The sequence below is a fragment of the Mauremys reevesii genome, linkage group 5 (assembly GCF_016161935.1).
Source record: "Mauremys reevesii isolate NIE-2019 linkage group 5, ASM1616193v1, whole genome shotgun sequence".
In the NCBI taxonomy this organism is placed as follows: Eukaryota; Metazoa; Chordata; order Testudines; family Geoemydidae; genus Mauremys; species Mauremys reevesii.
The window spans coordinates 79,610,530-79,629,989 of NC_052627.1; the positions used below are offsets into that span (position 1 = coordinate 79,610,530).

At 41.5% G+C, this 19,460-nt stretch overlaps 1 protein-coding gene across 17 annotated transcripts in view; it reads right to left on the reverse strand.

The window, feature by feature from the left end:
- The window catches only part of LOC120406995 (EF-hand calcium-binding domain-containing protein 6-like), a 109,864-nt gene that overhangs the window by 56,475 nt on the left and 33,929 nt on the right, over positions 1-19,460 (reverse strand). For all 17 annotated transcript variants that reach the window (XM_039542262.1, XM_039542261.1, XM_039542259.1 and 14 more), the window contains 4 exons: positions 18,685-18,881; positions 15,873-15,980; positions 13,963-14,028; positions 543-653 (listed from right to left, as the gene is read on the reverse strand). In XM_039542262.1, coding sequence (XP_039398196.1) covers positions 543-653; positions 13,963-14,028; positions 15,873-15,980; positions 18,685-18,881 — 482 coding nt within the window. The remainder of the gene's footprint in view (positions 1-542; positions 654-13,962; positions 14,029-15,872; positions 15,981-18,684; positions 18,882-19,460) is intronic.

Below are 19,460 nucleotides of genomic sequence, written 5' to 3' on the forward strand. Positions count from 1 at the left end.
CCTAATTTTCAACAATAAAATATCACCATATGTCTCAAATGTCATTTTTAACCTAAACTTGATCCATATCTGGGCCTTAAGAGATTGAATAGAAAAAAAAATCTCTATAAAGCAACTACCCCGCTCAAAAGCATTCCAAGCTATATATAGTATCTGCAAATGCAACATGTTCTTACCTAGGTATTAAAAGAATCTATGACTGTTTTTAGAAATCATTAGTTTGTACTTACAAGTTTATCATATTCCTTAGCACTAGATATATCAAATGCAACTATTTACCTCAATGGCGTATTCTTCATAGTACAATAACTAATTAAGTATTTAAGTATTTAAAGAGCATTTAAGTTATAAATAAAATGTGATGATAGTATCACCTAGTCTTAAGTGTTATCAGCATATTATATATATATGAAATACAAATGAATGAAATAAAGGAGCACATTTACAAAATCCAAGCCTGTTTAGCAATGTTATGTAAGCCTCTTAGATTAAACAAAAAAAATCTACTAACAAATGAGAAATAAAATGTATAAGCTGAGTACCGAGAATCAAACATGGCCATGAACTGGGGGTATCTGACATTTCCATCTTCATCAAGGGGGATTCTGTCAAGTAGCAGCTCAAACTCTTCATCAGTAATCTCCACGCCAAACCTGAAACAAACAGCAGTTAGCAGCAGTCACTCACGGAGTTCACATTTGGGTCAACAGTACCCACAATACCCTAAGCATATGGCTGCCATTAACTCTTTGTTATTGCTTCGGTCCTCAAGATCAAGAGCACCACGTGAATATCAGAGGTTAATCAGGGTTTTGATCGCTTCAGCTTTCTCAAAGAAAGAAATTCTACCACAGAATCCTGCATTGGTGGGGCACAGAAATAGAAATACTAGCATATTGAACTCTGTGCAATTGTCCTCTATAAAAAGTTATTCATTACACTAAAACACTGGTATTGCTTAAACTAGTTAACTCTGAAAGGCCTTTCATTTGGACTGTTTAGCATGAAAGAAAATGTAGAGAAAAAGTGGCTTTTCGAAAAACAGCTTCTTAATGCTTTTGGAAAGCATTTCATAATGGCTTTAAAGACATTTTGCATACAAATATTTAAAAAGTGGCAGTGTTTATTCATCAGCAAGAAAGTGTTTTCATCTCTCAAGAACAATCAAAACATAATCCTCGAAATACTGGCATAAATAGGAATGACTTAAGCAATAGTAATGAACAAGGCATTCATTCATCATTTTGCAAAGCTGATAAGACACAGCTGACTTTTTGGGGGGATATACTTTCCTTTTGCAAAGGCAATGAAAGCATACACTAAACGTACCATTTATTTGTTGTTCTGATTTCCATCATCACCCTCTGCCACTTTACATACCTTCATTTCTTGAGATATCATTTGTTCTAAAATCCACAGAGTTTATTTTTAGGGAGTTCTGACTCACAAACATTTGGAGCAAGGAGAAAATGCACAGTACAAAATCAACCTATTTGACCTGGTTTATTTGTCAGGAAGTCCATGGAGAGGGGCAGAGTCAGTTGTTTCTTGCACTTGCTCTAAGAAGATTTAGTTGTTCTTTAGTTAGTTTCATTTACACCTCAGTATTGTTGATGCAATGTCAATCTGAGAAAAAACAACGCACTCTCTCAGACTTTTTTCCAAATGAAACCTAACCTGGCTAGGGTGCTCCAATATACTAGCTTCCAGGGAATCCACTGTTGTAGTTAAATAATGCTGCCATGCCATAAATTATTGGGCTATGTCAGTGGTCCCCATCTTTTTGTGGCCAGTAGCACATTCATGTTTTCAGTAGAGCGTGGCTGGCGCCAACAATTTTTCAAGGCTTATTTTGTATTTGTACATTAAATAATACAAAAAACAGAGAAGCCGGAGAGAAGCCGCTTCTCTCCCATGCTGGGCACTAGGCGGGCCCCGCATCTGCCGGGGACAGAGAACACCAGCGCCCACAGCCCCAGAGTTCTCTGTCCCCGGCGGGGCAGTGCCGCAGCTTCTCTCTGGCTTCGAAGCCGCGGCCCTGCCCCTGCCGGGGACAGAGAACTGCGCCTGCAGCCCTGGAGTTCTCTGTCCCCGGCAGGCGCGGGGCCGCGGCTTCTCTCCCCTGCTGGGCACTAGGTGGGCACACAAATGCCCCGGCGGGCACCATGGCACCCCCGGGCACCGCGTTGGGGACCACTGGGCTATGTGATCAAAGGTAAGCATTGGTTGCTGCTGTGCCCACACACTAGGACTCTGTGGGAACCAAAGGGTTGACCCGCAGGACTGGGAACTTGGTATATTTGTGCCACTACTTATTTAAAAGTGAGAACCAACCATCTTCAAGAAGATGGATAATCTCCAAACAAAACAAAACATACAAAATAAACAAAGTCTGCTCCCCGCTGACTGGCGGGGGGAAGAGAGAGAGAGAGAGAAATAGATCAGCTGTGTCTCTTATCATTTTAGTGGGCACTAAGATACCTCAGTAATGAGAGCCACATAAGATAAGACACAGATAGGCGCAGGAATGTCTCCCATTCAAGGCAGCATAGAGACACAAGGAGAGAAAGAACAGCAATTTTCCTGTAAACTTGATATAGGAACTTATCCTACTTTATATAAGTGCATTACAGCTTTGGGAAAAGCAAAGTAGAATGCATAGTATTATTGAAGTCACCTAAGCAGCAGGACAACAAAACATCCATGATCTGTTCAAAATAAATGGTGATCAGAATCTCTCCACTTGGACTTTGTTAATAGCAGTGGAACAAACTGACTGTGGGTCAGTTAAAAACTAGGAATGATACTTGGCACTCCCTTTCCGCAAGTGTAAAGTACTGCTGTGTTGGGGGTTCTCTTCTATGGCAGTTAGTGCCAAACTCCCATCCTTTGTCTTGGGGTGTGGAACCTTCCAACAGCCTTTGGGGAGGCAGGGATTCATCCAGAAATCAGTCCAGCCCCTTTGTCAGCAAACAACTATCCAAGAGCCCCTGAAACGTCAGTCCCTCAGTCATCAACCAGGGGCACCTCCTTCACTTTCAGCTCTGGTTGATTCTCATGTGCAGTGCAGCATGGTGCAAGCTCATAGTCACCTGCAGACAGGCTGCCCCCAGTCCTGAGCCCAGACTCTCCGCCTGCTGTGTCCCTGCTGGAATGCCATTCCCTCGTGAAATCAGAGGATTGCTGGCAGCAGGAAGTGGCAATAGATTTCCTTCCAGCTCTCTAGACAACCAGGCAGTCTTTAATTTGTAATGAAAGATGTGCTGGGGCTCAAGCAATTTTTTAATGTCATCACTGATGCAGCAAGCCTAGAGGTGCTGGGGCTCAGTCCTGCAAACCCTGGCACTAAGTAAGACTGAAAGGCTAGCCCTCTCACATTGTTGAACCACTGGGTGGGGATGCCACGGTACACAACATACAACCTAAGCTGTTCTGTAGGAATGCTGTGCAGCTATTCATAGAACCATAGCCAGATCCTCAGATGGTGAAAACTGACTTCAGTTGAGCGACAACTGTTTACACAGGTTGAGGATCTGCAAAAATCAGGCCAACTATCCAAAATAATATTCCTGATATCAGTAGAGTTAGCCTGAATTTAGGCTAATGTAATTGAGATCAGAATAGTGTATATTGGACAAAGCATCAAAGACTGGGGGATACTGAGGGATGGATGACTTGATGATTACCTGTTCTGTTCATTCCCTCTGAAGCACCTGACACTGGCCACTGTTGGAAGACAAGATAGTGGGCTAGATGAACCATTGGTCTGACCCAGTATGGCTGTTCTTATGTTCTTATGACTGGAGTTGGCACAAAAATATCTTTGGAAGATTTCTGGACCAGACAAACAACCACCCAGGGACATACACAAAAGATCTGTATCCATGTCTTCAGATGAACTGTGAAACCAGTCTCTAGAGTTCCTGCTGTCGCATGCAACTTAGAATAGCTCCAAGTTCCCCAAACATGACTGGACACAAAGGAGCTGGTCCTGAACATCTGGTCTACTGATGTGTCCAGAGTTTTTCTTCTGATGAAGGAATGATGTGTTGTATGTGTGACCCTCAAGGAGGAAGATGGGGCTATGCAGGTTTCTGAAATGTGCCTTATCCTCCTGCCTTAATGACTACATCTGAGAATTAAGGAAATATAAGAGAAAGGTCTGGAGAAAGCAAGCAATAGGAAAAAGAGGTGTAGTGATTCTACATCAACATTGCATTCTGACATTGTGTCACTTATTAAAATTCCAGAGACCTATTTAACATTACTGATCCAAGGATTTCAGGGAACATGCTGTGACTACATTACATCCTTTATGCCTATTGGTGTGGAAACAGAAAGAACCTTTATTGAAGTGGGCATTTTGCATCTACCAAATTGTGCTAAATGACAATATGGTACCTTTTGTCCAAAAAAAGATCCTGAATGCTTTACAAATTTAACCAATGCATACAAACCAAGTAAACACAGGGATCACATCATCCAGCACTCAAATGCAGCCACTATTTAGTAACACACAGCAGCACTGCACAACAGATGAATCACTGAATTCTCTGGGGCATATTTTCAAAGGCAGGTGCAATGGGCAGAGCTTGAGAAACAGATATCTGCTAGCCGGAGGGCTAAGCCCATTTAGATAGAAGCTGATAAAAAACATGAGACTTGTTAACAGAGAGGTTCAGGGGAAATTATGAAGTAATGAATCATCCCTGAATTAGAGCCTAATTAAACCACACATGGTGATGAGTCATTCCAGTGCAAGGCTCCAGCCAATCCACAAGTCAGAAGCAGGTCTGGTGATATATGTCTCGCAGGAGAGAGGACAGGCAGGATCTATTTGAAGAGAGGGGACATGGCTGAAGTGTGCTGCACTCTACCAATCTCCAGCTGGCAGAGAGCCTGTGGAGGGCATGATCTAAACTGATATAGGTCAGGTTTAAACAGATGTAAGTGTCGCCATATAGAATTGCTCTGGTTCAACATCACATCTTTAGTTGAACCAATGCAACTTCTGTGTTTAGACAAACCTTAAGAATCTGACCACGAAAAAAGACCTGTTAGTGTATTTACTATCTCTTTCCGCTTATACAGCAGTGTTCCTCATAGTACTTTTTATAGTGCTTTATGCAGCCTAGTTTTAAATGACTCAAACGACTACACTTCACTTATCAGTTTGTTCTGCAATCTAAAACATCTCACTGGCAGGAAATTTTTCCTGATAGCCTAAACTTTCCCTTTCTAAATTTCATCCCATTGAAGTTATCCCCCCACATACCATATTAACCAATTCCTCTCCTTCCGTGGTGTTTACAAATTGAAATACTTGAAGGCTTGTTGTGACCCTGTTTAGAAATTGCAAAGCTCCTTTAATCTTTCCTTGTCAGTTAATCCCTCTAGCCACCAGTGATTTTGTTGCTCTTTTTCATACTCCTTTCAGGTTGTCACCAACTCTCTGACTAGAATAGTGCACAACTTGGTTGTATAGATAGGGACTTAACTCAATGCTCTGTGTGAGGTGATACCTTTGCAGCCCAAAACTGCATTAACCCTTTCTGCAACCAGATTACATTGGTCCTGTATATTTAAAAAAGCAGTCATGGCTACTGCTTCACACTGTGCATGGGTGTGTGGAGTCTTCACAGCCTGACATCAACCCCATCACAGAATTCAAGGCCTAACACAATGTGTAGGAGAGACCTCAATATTGATGCAAAAATTACATGAATAAAATTATTATAACTCAATGTCTTTTAAGTCATTACAAACTTGTTTGCACTTTTATTGAATACTAAGATATAGCTACAAGAATGTTATAGCCAGGATGCTTGGAAATATAATGATACATATGCTTAGCTAATTAGCTTACAAAATGTTAAAGCTATTCAGAGACATTTCATAAGGTTTCTGCTTCTGTCTTCCAAGGACAAGCAACCAACAAGCAGAGAAACCTAGAAAACACTTTTAGGAAGAAGCCTGATTGTGAAAGGAATGAAGGGTTGTGTTATCAAAGCAATAAATATAGAGGTAAAGTGGCCTATACCAACCCCTCTAACCCCTTCGCAAAGAAAAACCTGAGTTTAAACCCACATAAAATAAATTGGTTTATTTCCAACTCATGTTTCCACTTAAGGGTGAAAACCTTTATTGTATCTCAAATGCTTAAGGCAGCATAACCTTCTTTCAGTATTTATATTTGCAAATATTTTGTATCTAAATATAAACCTTCATTTAATAACTGTCTGATATTATTGTTATACAAATAGTAAGGTGTGTTATATACAACTATAGCAACATCATTTGATGCTAGACTAATTACAAATGTAAGAAGTTATTTAAGTATAGAATATTTATATTAATGGGGAATTAATCAATCACTGGTGTTCTACAAGCAAACCCTCTCTCCTAAAAGCAGGAAGACAAGAAAATCTTTGTTTCTAAAATTGTCAGGTAGAATCAAGAACTTAGGCTAAAGACTTTCTAAGAGTTGTTTAATTTTAAAATAGACTGTTTTGAGAATTAAAGACTCATGTAAACAGGAATGTTTTGACTTTTCAAAAACAGAATTTCAGTTTCTGTCAAACGTTCATAGATGTTTAAAAAAATCACAGAAAATGGACTGAATAAAAAGAAAACTTTTAAAGTTAGTTTTAACGCTCTGGATCTTTCCTGCCACAAGAAAAACAAAGATAAAGAAAGAAATGTTACCTATTCGTTAAACAGGCTGCATATTCAGCATCTGGAAGTGTCACCTAAGCCAACCAAAAAGGCAGGGAGCCAATGAAAGAGTGACAACAATCAATTTGAATCTAAACAAGCATGAAGGAGGTGTAATTCTCTATAATTTAATGAAAATAAGGTGAGCACCCCACATCGCACCCCCTGCTACTCTGCTAAGTCTGCTTAGACAGCAATCACTTCACAACTCATCCTGGCCATTTCTACAAGCAAGCTGCCACAGACAGATAAAAAATAAGAAAAACAGAAGTCTCAAGAAAAAAAAACAACCCAAGGAAACCTCCCCAAGACAGCAACATGGATTTGTGAGAGGTAGTTAACTAAAACACTGCCAAGGGACTGGATTAAAAACTCTTGTAATTATTTTGTTGAAATATATAAAAACAGTTGTAATTTAAAAGACCAATAATTTTGGGAAACAATATAGTTGGGTCTGAACTTACCAGCTTATATGTCCTTCAACTAGACACCTTAAACAACTAATGTGTGGGTCGCTGATGGGCACAGGCCACTTACAACCATCACATGGCTTAAAGCCTGGGGACTGGGGCATGTCTGTCCCTAGGCTGAGTCCTGTGCGGGACCAACTACCTAGAACTAACACTAAGGGTAACCTAATGATATACAACTATTTTACAGGAAAAAATGTTCGTGAGGCACACTGAACGAAGCTAGAAAAGCTACCCAAAGCAACAGACATTCAGCACCGTCACTGGTGGCAAGAAGGAACAGAGGGTGCGGGGAGCCAGTGGTGCCTGTTATACTGCGGCATGTGTGCACCGCTCCAGGGGGCGCCACAGCCAGTCCCCTACATGTACCACCGAGGGAAAAACTTCTGGCACGGGTGAAGGTGGCAAGCACACAAGCCTAATATGGAATGGACATGAGCAAGCACTCGAAGAAGAATTATACCTTCTAGATGCTAGGTAGACATATCCTAAATTTTAGTGTAATTGGCCTGTGACTCAGTTTAGAGACCGAGGGTTCTGCTGGGGCTTTGAGAGTCAGTGGTGAGCTGCAAGAGGGGACTGTCTGGAGATGCAGCATATGAGCAGTAGCAGTTGGAAGAAAGCAAGGTGTAGTGGCACTGGCTGGGGATGCAGGGTGTGTGTGTGTGGATGGGTGGTACAGAGGGACAATGCCCAAGCACCAGCCACTGGAGGCTTTCTGCCTACATGAGACAAAGGCACACAAACTTTCAATCAGGGTAAGGGAAGCAGGCTCCAAAGCAGTATTACAGCATCATTTAAAAGGTGGTAGCATGCACTCTCCTAAGTGTCAGCCTCCAGCTGTTAGCTAGTGTGAAGGATGATCAAGTCATGCCCTCTCTGGGATGAGCAGTAGCTCTGGCCCCCATTAGTCCTCCCTTTTTGGTATGAGTGTAGCTTAGATCTTTCAGCTGCTTCACAGTGCTTGATATGGACTGATTTTAGGACTAGCCATAGCGTACAAGCTTAAAAAATAAAATATTTCTAGAAACACTACCATCTATTTAAAAAAAACAAATGAACTTGCACACACATAAAACTTCACTGTGTTGCACAAACATAATCCCTTGTGTTCAGTGACTGCAAGCACCAATAGTCTAGATAATTTTGCATGTGCCAGGTGGGTGAGAGTCACCTTGTACACCCCCTCCCAAGCACATTCATATGATGCAGCCAGAATCTAGTCCTAAATTAGAATCAGGTTTGTTTTGTTTCTGTTTCAGGGAGGATTATAGTCAATCCTGGGGGATCTAAACAGAATAGAAGGGAGTGAACAAGCTGGCATGTGATCTTGAATTCAAAGAGTCTCCCTTACTACTGTAACAGAAGTAGAGCAGCACAGAAATGCTGTGATCAGATTGAAATTACATTTGAACTGTTCACTACAGTACAAGTGTCTTGTCATTTTTACTAATTAATAGTAACGAAAGCAATGAAAAATGCATTCCAGTGAAGCAGTGTGAAAAGAAAGGCATGAGGACGGGAGGATTTAGAGTCCCTTTGTATCCCCATTGGAAGGAATATAAACATTTAGCTTAGTATACAATAGTGTTGGGCCGGGGGAGGTGACGAGGCTCACAGAGACTATTGTATTTTGAGGCTGAACAAAAGACCATCAGATTTGTTTCTGTTGTGTTCCTGTCTCAGTTTCAAACACAAATCCCTAGAGGCTCATAGTTCTCTGCAAAAACCATTAGTAACTTTGCGAGAGAAGGACTTTTAAACATTCCTGGTAAAGATTTCTGGGACTCCTCATCCGATTTTTATTTTAATAAGAAAGAAAAACTTCAAATTAAAACACTTGCTTCACTGATGTTTCTATCACCTTTTTCCCCCACAAAGATATTCAGACACGTTTGCTCACCAAATATTTGCAGAGAATAAAAATCTTGTGACTACTTGGCAACTATGTATTCACTCACAGGTGAATACCCAGAGTGTCTTGTTCAAGCCCTTCTTCTGCGTATCAAAGTTTCAGTTATTCAACCAAAGAAGCATGAACGATACCAGGAGACTAATCACACAGTGAGTACTCTAATGTACAGTCACAATTAACAGTTTGGAGGCTTATTGACAGGCTGAAAGTTATCAGTATTAAGGCCAGAAGGGACCCTCACGGCCATCTAGTCTGACCTCCAGATATGTTCACATAAAACCATTCACGGAATAATTTGGAATAATGAACATATCAATTTTTTTTAAATCATTCAATTTGTGAGTAATTCACAAACAGAAAAAAGGGCAAACACACACACACACACACACACACACACACACAAAACTTAGGCAGTGCCCTCTCAAGAGCACCAGGAAGCTTTACAAAGTCCTTTATAGTTCAAAGCAGCCTCTAATAACAATGACAGCAGAAAACTTACTAATGGGAATCACACATTAGTTACTGAAAGTACAGGACCAGATCTTGAGCCCCCATTCCATCTCTTTGGAGCAGCACAAAGCAAGTGGAAAGCCAGCTTAATAGGCCAGTAGGGGATTTGCTCAGAGCAGAGGAATCCCTGGACAGTGCAGAATGGGCAGAAATGACTTTGTCATCCTCCTTCACAGGTCCTGCATAGGAGGAGTGTCTGGGATGCAGCCAGGGGAAGGTGAGTGGCTGGACCACTGCTGTGGCCCAGAGATCCCCAGCGGGCAGAAAGGCCAGTTGGGGGCAGTTACTAATCAGCATGATTTAGGAGAAGACTTGAGGCCCTGAGCGCTGAACTGGCCCCCACCAAGAGTGCCATGGGTGGAAATGCACCCCACAGTAGTCCCTGGGCCAAAAAGCGAGGCAGGAAAGCATGTTCTCAAAAGGAATGAGAAATACTTGTTGAGAGTGGAATCCTCTTAAGGAACAATTTCCAAAACCAGGAAGAATTTCTGGGTTTGCCAGCTGAAGTTTGCAGCAGGGACCATTGCCACTAACCTGGAGAAGCAATAGCAGAGGGTTTGGGTGGGGTTTTAACAGTTAGACCTAGGAATACTTTGTAGTTATGGGATAAACAGGTAATTAGGAAACAAGGGGTGTGCTCACAGATAGCAAAGCTGAGGAGCCACACAAAAGAGCAGGGAAAGGAAAGGATTTTGCCCTGTGAAAAGTGTTTTCTCTGGAAAAGGATTGAAAAATTTATTTAATTTGCCTGACTTTATTTATGTGCGTGAGAGACAGGAGTATGATATAATATGGACTAAAGCTTGCAGGTGTACAAGGCAGAAAATATGGCAACAAGCAAAAAAACAGCCCAATAGCCAAAGTGCATGCGGTGCAGGCAGCCTGAGCAAATTTCACCCTGGCACAATTGACTGTGCTAGTGGATACATCCTGCCAATGAGAACAGATGTGCGCTATTACCACAAAGGGTGTGTGTTTCCAAGAACATAGGCAGGGCTGGGACAAAATTATTATTAATTATTGACACAACAGTGATGCCTAAAGGCCCCAATCATGATCCAACAAGTGTGTATGCTGCCATCCCTAACAAGATCAAGCTGGTAGCGATTACTATGAGCAGGCTGCTCCTGAAAAAAGGAGCAGCAAACAGCATTGCACAAATTGTGCCATGGGTGATACTGTAACATGCAACAGAAGGAACTCCCTGGCACCATAAATGTTTTGCAGTGCAACTCACCATGCAATGCTACCCAGCTTTCACCCTCACCCATTATAACAGAATTTTCCCCTGTATAATTTAGTACAGACCAACATTAAAAAAAGGATTAATAATGTGATGGAGCAAAATTGCTTACATGTTTTATAAAATGTAATGCAATTTTTTAGCTAATTATGTTCAGTTGATTTTTCAAGTCCTCAGAAAATGCCTTTGCAAACTGTTGAGGCCTCAAAAAAAAGTTTTTCCAGCACTATGTTTTCGTCTTCCAAAATTTTGTATATTCAAAATGCTCATGGAGAAGTGCCTCAGCAGAAAGCTTGGGCAACTTCAGCTTGTGGAGAGAATACAGGGAGGGAGAGAGCACAACAGTCTCACACTCACTGACAATCAGAGCAGGTCAAAACTTTTTGGATGAAAAATTTGTCAAAAAATAGCCTCTCTTCTCAAAAAAAAACATTTTCAAAAAGAGTTGAAGTTACTGATTTTGTTTTTTTACAGTTTTTTTCTACCACATTTAAAAAAAAATCAAAATAATTTTTAAACCATTATCAACATTTTTCATTTACCAGACACCTAATTTTCAGTAAAAAGAAAAATCCCCTGGATTTTGGTAAATTGAACATGTTGACCACGATTTTGTTAGAAAGTTTCATTAAATATTGTTTAAAAATGGTTAAAATACCACAAAAAGTTTAGTAAAAAAATGGGAAATGGGTCCATTTTAAACCCTGCAAAATAGATACTTCAAAAGGTTGAAATCTTTCTCCTGTTTTTTGAACAGCTGTATTTGGAATGTTACATGCCCAGACAAAATCTTTGTTAATTTTTACATGTGCTTTTTAAGGGAGCCAACTCTTTGGTACCTAAACATTAGACTTCCAAAAACATACAAGTACAGATGTTTCTAGTTAAGGTTGTCTACCTAGAGGTAAAATCCTGGTCCCACTAAAGTCAATGGCAAAATTCCCAGAGACTTCAATTTTGTCTGCATTTCACCCTTGATTCCCATTCAGTTACAGTTTCAACAATTAAAAATATGATGCCTACAAAATCACAGTGCAGCCATTTACACCTGGTCAGAGTCAGTCACAGTGGACTTGTAATGCTACCAATTCACAATGGAGATGTTTTACGTCCACTTTGCACAGCTGTACATAAGTCACAAGGCAGTGAAGAATCCTTCCTACTCCTTAACAGCCTTGACTCCATAATAACCCCAACAAATGCACCCCAACATAAATAACCCCAACATCGATCAGGTCTTGGGGCCTGATTCTCCATGTGATTATATCAGTTTTACACCAGTGCTACAGTACTGAAATCAGTGGAGGTACAGTCAGGTGAAACTGATGTAACCGAACGGAGAATCAGACCCATTGCCTCTTTTGAGACGCTAACAGGGTCTTTAGACTGAGCAGAAATTGCCAGTATAAAGTATCCTGGGTCAAATTCAGAAGTCTTCACTTAGCCCAGTACTCAAAACTTTTCTCTCCTCTTTATCTGAAGGCCTGATCAAGTATTTCAGGATTTGGCATAGTTTGTGTGTGGGTTGTACACCGGAGCAAAGATTCTCTGAAGAAATCGTAGCCACTGAGTTGTGATTTAGTTGCAGTCAAAATGGATCCAGCTTTTCTTCTGTTTAAACTTTATTATCTTTGCCAAACTCTATCTCATGTCCTTTTATAAGCTGAATTTAGTTAAGATATCTATTGTGCTAGGGAATATTTAAGGTAAAAATACATGTTAGCACTGTAAGAGCTATATACTTTCTGACAGTACTCTTTACCCTCTCTTCACTCAAGCAAATCAGTGGGAATTTTGCCTGATTGAGCATAGATAAGGAACGCTGAATCCAGCCAAACATTTGCAAGCAAGACTGATGGCTTCCAAACAAAGGGTACTCCGCCATCTAGTGGCAAAGATGTTTCAACATTAACGAAACTTGCTTTAAAAAAATCAAAGTGAAATCTTTGCACATATGACTCATTGTGGTTCATTTCTCAAAGCTAATTATAGTGAAGCAGCAATATTATACTGGTGATGGACACAGTATAAAAACCTAGCGATTTGGAATATAAATAGGTAGCCTTGCTGACAGTATGAGGTGGAAACAGGAATCACACAGCAAGAATACTACTACATGCATTGGATTGAGATGCGTTGCCAATTTTTATCTCTGAGTCCATAGCCCACATTAATTTTCTGGCCACAGTCATGTCTCTTTTTGTAGTGTGGTGCCAGGCTGTCCCAATGAGAGGATCATGGAGCACATCTTCAGAGAACCAAAGACTAGCCATTTTGTTTTTCACATAAACGTTCCCTTTCCATCATTTTGTTTAGAAGAAGCAGACCATATGCCCAATGATAACAGAATTTAATTTAGAAGCAAATAAGTAGAACTAAAGGAGAAACCATGGTATCTAAGAATGGTCAAATAAAATAAAGGGATAATCAACAACAAATCACCTGGTCTAGGTTTTCAATACACTATGAACTGTGACTGATCATTTCAAGGCACAAGGCATGTTTGTTTGGCCTGTTTGGGAGTGATTTTATATTACGGATTGGAGATTCTGTTAAAGCCTGATCCTGTGAGAAGCCAAGTACCTCACTCCCATTGACTTCAGTGGGAAATGAAGGTGCTCAGGACCTTGCAGGATCAGGCCTTTGTTTTGTCATTTATCAGTTTGAATTGGTGTAAGGCACCAAGAGGGCCTGATTCTCTGCTCCATTACACCAGTTTTATAGTGGTGCCACTCCACTGAAAACACCGGGGTTGCACTAGCATAAAACCAATGGAACAGAGTGGAGCGTCAGATCCAGTTATTTTTTATGTAACACAACCCCTTTTTCTATCTTAAGAAGATTCAAACTGCTCTTTTCACACAATTGTAGTTTGAAAGAGAAAAAAAAAGTGACTGAAAAAAATCCATTATTTCCCTGCCTTCTCAACACCTTTGGTCATTTCACATGGCCTCACCGACACTGAAATGCAATGTGTTCATGCCACGGACACATGCAGTGGCAGGCAATGTGAAAAGCTGAGTATTAAGGAAACATCCCTATGAAATTAAAACTTGTCTACAACAACTTCATGATCATAATTGAAGGGAACAAAAGAAACTCATTCTTACCGGCTCTCAACTGCTGCTTGAAACTCCTGCTGACTAATGACCTCTCTCTGCAACCTGTCAATTTTTCTGAGAAATACAGAAAAAGGGGTCAGACCCCACGATGTTCAGAAAACATATTATCCTGCATATTGAAAACAAGTGAGCCCTAGATTAGTGAAAGGACACAGCTAGAAGATCATTTTGGCCCATTCCAAGGTTTCTTCTGTGTCATCTACCTTGTGCGATAAGGGGCAAACCTTGCCTCTTCTTCCACAAGTGTACAAGGCCCTGCCACAGGAGAAGTGGTCTGGCTGCACTGTGCAAAAATGGGGCATGACTTGAGGAGTCCATCTTTCAGGGGGTTCCTTTATGCACAGCTGCTACACAGAGAGGAGCAGACAGTGGGTCAGTTGGCAAGTGAAAAGAACCAGTGAATTTGCTGATTCCTGAATCCATTGGTCAGGGAGGGTGCAGGCACCAGGAAGACTACTCCCCATGTGAGGCTGTATGGGAGAATTCCTATTTCCTTTGCCCCTCAGCTCTCAAGGAATTCCCCGATGCATAATCAGACTAGTCCGACTTTGCTGGAGACAGGATTTAGGGCAATGACTACTTTTCATGTATAGTTGAGGTAGTCAGTTATTTTTTTGTCAAGGTCCAAATTTCATGGTCAAGGTATAGTCCAGGGTCAGACGCCACAGGAAAAAACCCCAACAATAATGATAATAAGTAAATAAAAAGATTTTGGGGTTCAAAAGCATCTGGCTATCTGGATTTGGCCCGCAGTCTGTCTATTGATTACCCGAGTATATGGCATATCAGTTGCAAACCTTCAATGACTTGCATCTTAACAGAACACACCAGTGAATCATTTAAAAGGCGCACTGTCAAGAGTTACAGGTGATTTTAACGGTCTGTCTATGACTGAACACAAATCCATCAGCTCCCTCAAAACTCAAGGGCTGTAACACTGAGAGAGTCCCTGTTTCTAGCTGAGCTCCTGCAGCAATAAATGCAGGGCCTGCGATCTATTTGTAGCTGTGGGCAAATCCCGAGGGACACCACAGCCTCACGTAGCTAAGGAAAGAGTGGGCATAGTTGGCTTTCCAGCACCCTCCTTGCCCCTAGGGGCCACCAGCACAAGTTCTAGCAGCCTGAGGGAGTAATGGGGAAAGCTCTTCAGAACACAGAGCACTCCAGCCACGCACCCTACAGCCGGGGTGCCAGGAGTCGGTGATGCATAGCCAGCTACCCCAGTTCTACACCACCCAGGGGTTCACCTCCATAAGGAGCATCCCCAACTGGCATTTAAGCCACCTTTCTGTCATCTTTACACTGCAGGAGCAGGCAACAGTGACAAAGCAGGGCTGAGGATCTGACACTTCAGGTTTGCCTGCTCTCATGGGGACTGAGGGCACTCTGCACTTTGCAGGTTCAGGCCCTATGGAACAACTCTCACTATGAGGCAGAAAGGTCTACCAAATATATGTTTTAATGAAATAAACTAAGAGTGGTCATTTCTTCACAATCACTCACACTTCTCTGAAAAGGAGGTCGGTGATGATGCCACCTTCTCAATAATATAGAGGCTAGCGAGGGGTCATTGACTTTTAATGGGATCTTGATTAGCATCTGGAACCCTTGCTAAGGCTCCAGGCCTGCAAAGGGATCTTATCTGTACAGAACCTCACTGGAGAGTCCAACTGATATCAACCTATTCAACAACAATGGAACTCTGCAGGGGGATCCACACAGTTCCACCCCACCGCAGGATCAGGACCTAAAACACTGTCGCCTGTAAAAACTCCTTTTCTTTCATTCTAAATTTGTATTTCCAGTGTTCGTGGATTCTCTCTATTTTAGCACCTTCAATAGTTCTAGCTCACAATCTGTCATAAACAGAACAAGAAAAAATTTCAGACGACACTTACTGGAACGTGGCCAAGAGTGAAAGGAAATCAGATTGAAACAAATTTGCCAACTTTGCCTCAATTGCAGTCAGAGTGGAAGCTGGACTGATGCTCCCTTCACGATGAAATCTACAAAGGATGCAATTTAAAAGCAAGGATTAATACAGATATCACACATACCTTCTCTATTCTATTGATATTCTTGTGCTGCAGCTAGAGCTGGTCAAGAGATTTCTGACAGAACAGTGTTCCACTCAAAAATCCAGATTCAATGGAACTAAAATGTTCGCTGACTAGCTGACTCCCAGCTCTGGAAGGTGTCGAGAGAGAATAAACATGGAACAACACAGTGCCATAACTACAGTCACTTTCCAAAGTATAACCATGCTTTTGAAAATAATGTACTAGCCCGCACCTCTCCACACACACGTTATGGCTAGACGGTTTGGTCTGTGCTATTGTTCAGAAACTCGCTGCAGATATGAATTACTACAAACGCACCCTTGGTGTGCTTTATAATAACTCCATTCAACAGCTTACAGGCTACCATGACTAGGATACCATCAGCGACAGACCACCGATGGATGGTCTGTTGGAATGTTATTTCTAGATGTTAGTTGGAGAGGTAGAAGATAAGATACTCTTCTGTGCTCAGGCATTCCTGCACACCCGCGGGTTCTCTAAATCATGCTAATATCATTTTAGTGATGGCCTTCTGCAGCTTGCATGACTGAGGAACAGAAAGCAAGACAACAATTACAAAAGTTATACACGACAATCATGTTTTAAGAGAAAAATATTAAGGCCAAATCCTGGCCTTACTATGATGATGTGCATTCTTAGGCAGATGAGTGATGATGGCTAAGCAAAGAGCCCTGAAGTCATTATGCTAAAGCAGAGCAAAATGGGATTAGTACAATGGGCTTAAACCAAACCCCACTGACATCAGAGAGAGTTTTTCCATTTACTTCCATGGGCTTTGGATCCGCCCAGGGTGCTCAGCTACGCCCCCTACTGCTGTTCCAAAGCAGAGTCATGTGCACTTCTCTCAATGCCCGCTGACAGGGTGTGTGCATGTGCAAGGGCTCAGGCTTTGTGCCATGCTCCCATTCGAGTAGACCACACCACTTTAGGGCTATGGAGTGCCTCCAGATATGTCAGCCAACTCCTTCAACTGCTCACGGAAATACTAGGTGTCTTCTGTCCTGCTCCTGCACAGGTGAGAATAGGATCACCAGTCCTCTTCCCCAACCCAGTGTTCCAACACAACAAGACACATCAGAATTTTGCTGAGCAACAGAACATGACAGTGCCTTTCTAAGAATTTATACAAACTTCAGATGAATCTGATGCAAGGACCAAAGGTCCAAGTGTTCGTAACCAATGAGAAGAGAAATAGCTCCACATATGAAAAAATACAAAATAAAATCTGAATTAACTATGGTAGCTCCTTCCTAGGGGGTCTCCAACACACCTTGTCTTATTTGTTTATATTTTAGCTTGTTACATCTCTGGGCCACAGCATCGAGCATATTATTGGTGCTTAGCAAATAACGAACAACAGTAATGACAGCATTGGCCACATTATTTTGTTGTAAATAAATGGCATTGAAGACCTTTTAAAAATATGAAGATTTGAAAAGGAAAATGGTATTATCTATTTCTGAAAAATAAACATAATTTCTATGGATTAAATATTTCATTAAATAGGATCGTGAAATAATTTATTTACTCCTGGACTGTTACTTTTCTGTTCACATTTTGTTAATGTTCAGCTGAATTTTGTGACAGTCTTTAAAGTTCTTCTGGTACTGAAACTCCCACAGCGGAGGGCAGGAGAACAGCACAGAGGAAGCATGGCTCAGACTGAAAAGGGAGTCTCTCCAGAGACAAAATGGATAGTTTTATTGTTTGTTAACAGGGTTATTTCAGGTTACTTATCTTGTCATGGAGGCAGATTCAGTCTTTAGAGGCCCGATCTAGTAGTAGTTATCTCCAGCTTTCTAAGTCATGCAAGCTGCGGAAGGCCATGGCTTATGGCTCTGTACCAAGCCACTTATTCAGGGGAAAAGTCATCCTGCTTCAGAAGGCCAATGTTAAAATAAACTTGTGCTTGCTTGAGAACTGCTCTGGGGAAAATGAGCCCAAGCAAATTTGCACATCTCCCACTGTGGTACAATATTCCCTAATGGTCTATATTCCACCACCCCTACTCCAAATGGGAACCAGGCACCACATGAAAATTTCTATGGGCCAAGGTTCAGAATAACCTCTAGCCCTCAGTGGTGCACAAGATGAGGAACGTGCATTGTCCTGATTTAAGGAACTTTTTAAAAGCAAACACAAATCAACAAAAACCTTTGCATTGAGGAGAACTTTCCCACTTACCAGAAGGGAGAGGTTCTCTTTTGGGGATGTGGAGGGAGAGGGGAGCCCTGCCCTAATTCCATCTGCCATTTTTCCAGGAGCATTGTAGGGAGAGAGGGTACAGTGTAGGCTTGATGAGCCCCACTGGATGACAGAAACAATGCTGTCGGCCAGAAATACAACATAACTCTTTCCTGGTTGTCATTGTTAGTTAGGCAAGAAAGCCTCCACTTCACAAAGCACTCCATGAAAATTAGGTGCAGCTTCCACAGATGCAGAGCATAGGAGGCCCATGGAAATCACAGAGGCAGCTTTCAACTGGATAAGGGGCCGTTAGATTGTATTATCACTTCTGTCTCTGGTCTGAGTCACCGGGCTTCCTTCTACCTTGGGAAATTGGGTGCAGCTCTACCAAGCCATATAATCAGAGAAAGCAATGATAAATAAGCAACGACTTCATACGAACTTATGCTTGGGATTAGAGAGAATTTTGCATGTGATCCCTCTGTCACTACGATCCTGGAAGTTCCTTAAAAGATCCAAATAATTGATCCCAGTTTGGCTGTTTTCAAGACCACATCTTGCCAGGAAAAGGTTAAAATGCTCCTTTTTGAGATGCATGCCAAATTTTTGTAGGATTGACAAGAAGGATTCTTTTCCCACCTTCCAAAAAAAGAAAGAAAGAAGCAAATCAGACTTCACTTTATTTAAATAAAACTTTAATATGCAGAATGTCACTGATGAGCTTTCTCATTACTTATTCTGTTGCATGATCACTGTATTTATTCAGTGTTCAAGGGCTACATTCAGCCACCTTACTTATAATGGGCAAAAATCCCAACTCCACTGAAGTCAATGGCAACGTTCGTATTGGCTTCGGTGGAGCCAGGGTTTTATCCAATGAACAGTACTTTACTCCATGAGCAGTCCCATTGATAGGAGTTCTCCCCTCCACTGTGGCTCTTTTATCCTGCTGTGGATCAAGCCCTGGAGCAGGCTTAGCTTAAGGCCTATCTGCAAGCCCCAGCATTGATGGCATGTCAGGAATGCACTGAGTAACCATTATTTAATAAATCTTCATATAGTTTATTATAGGTCTGGCTACAAGCATTGTCTTCGGTGCAAGGAAAAACTGACCTGGGGTAAGTGATTGGTCCTTTGTGATGAGGAATAACCTGAATCTTGTTGTGATTTTTGGTCTTAAAGGCCATCTACCACAGAGATGTGCTCCCATGGGTGGCA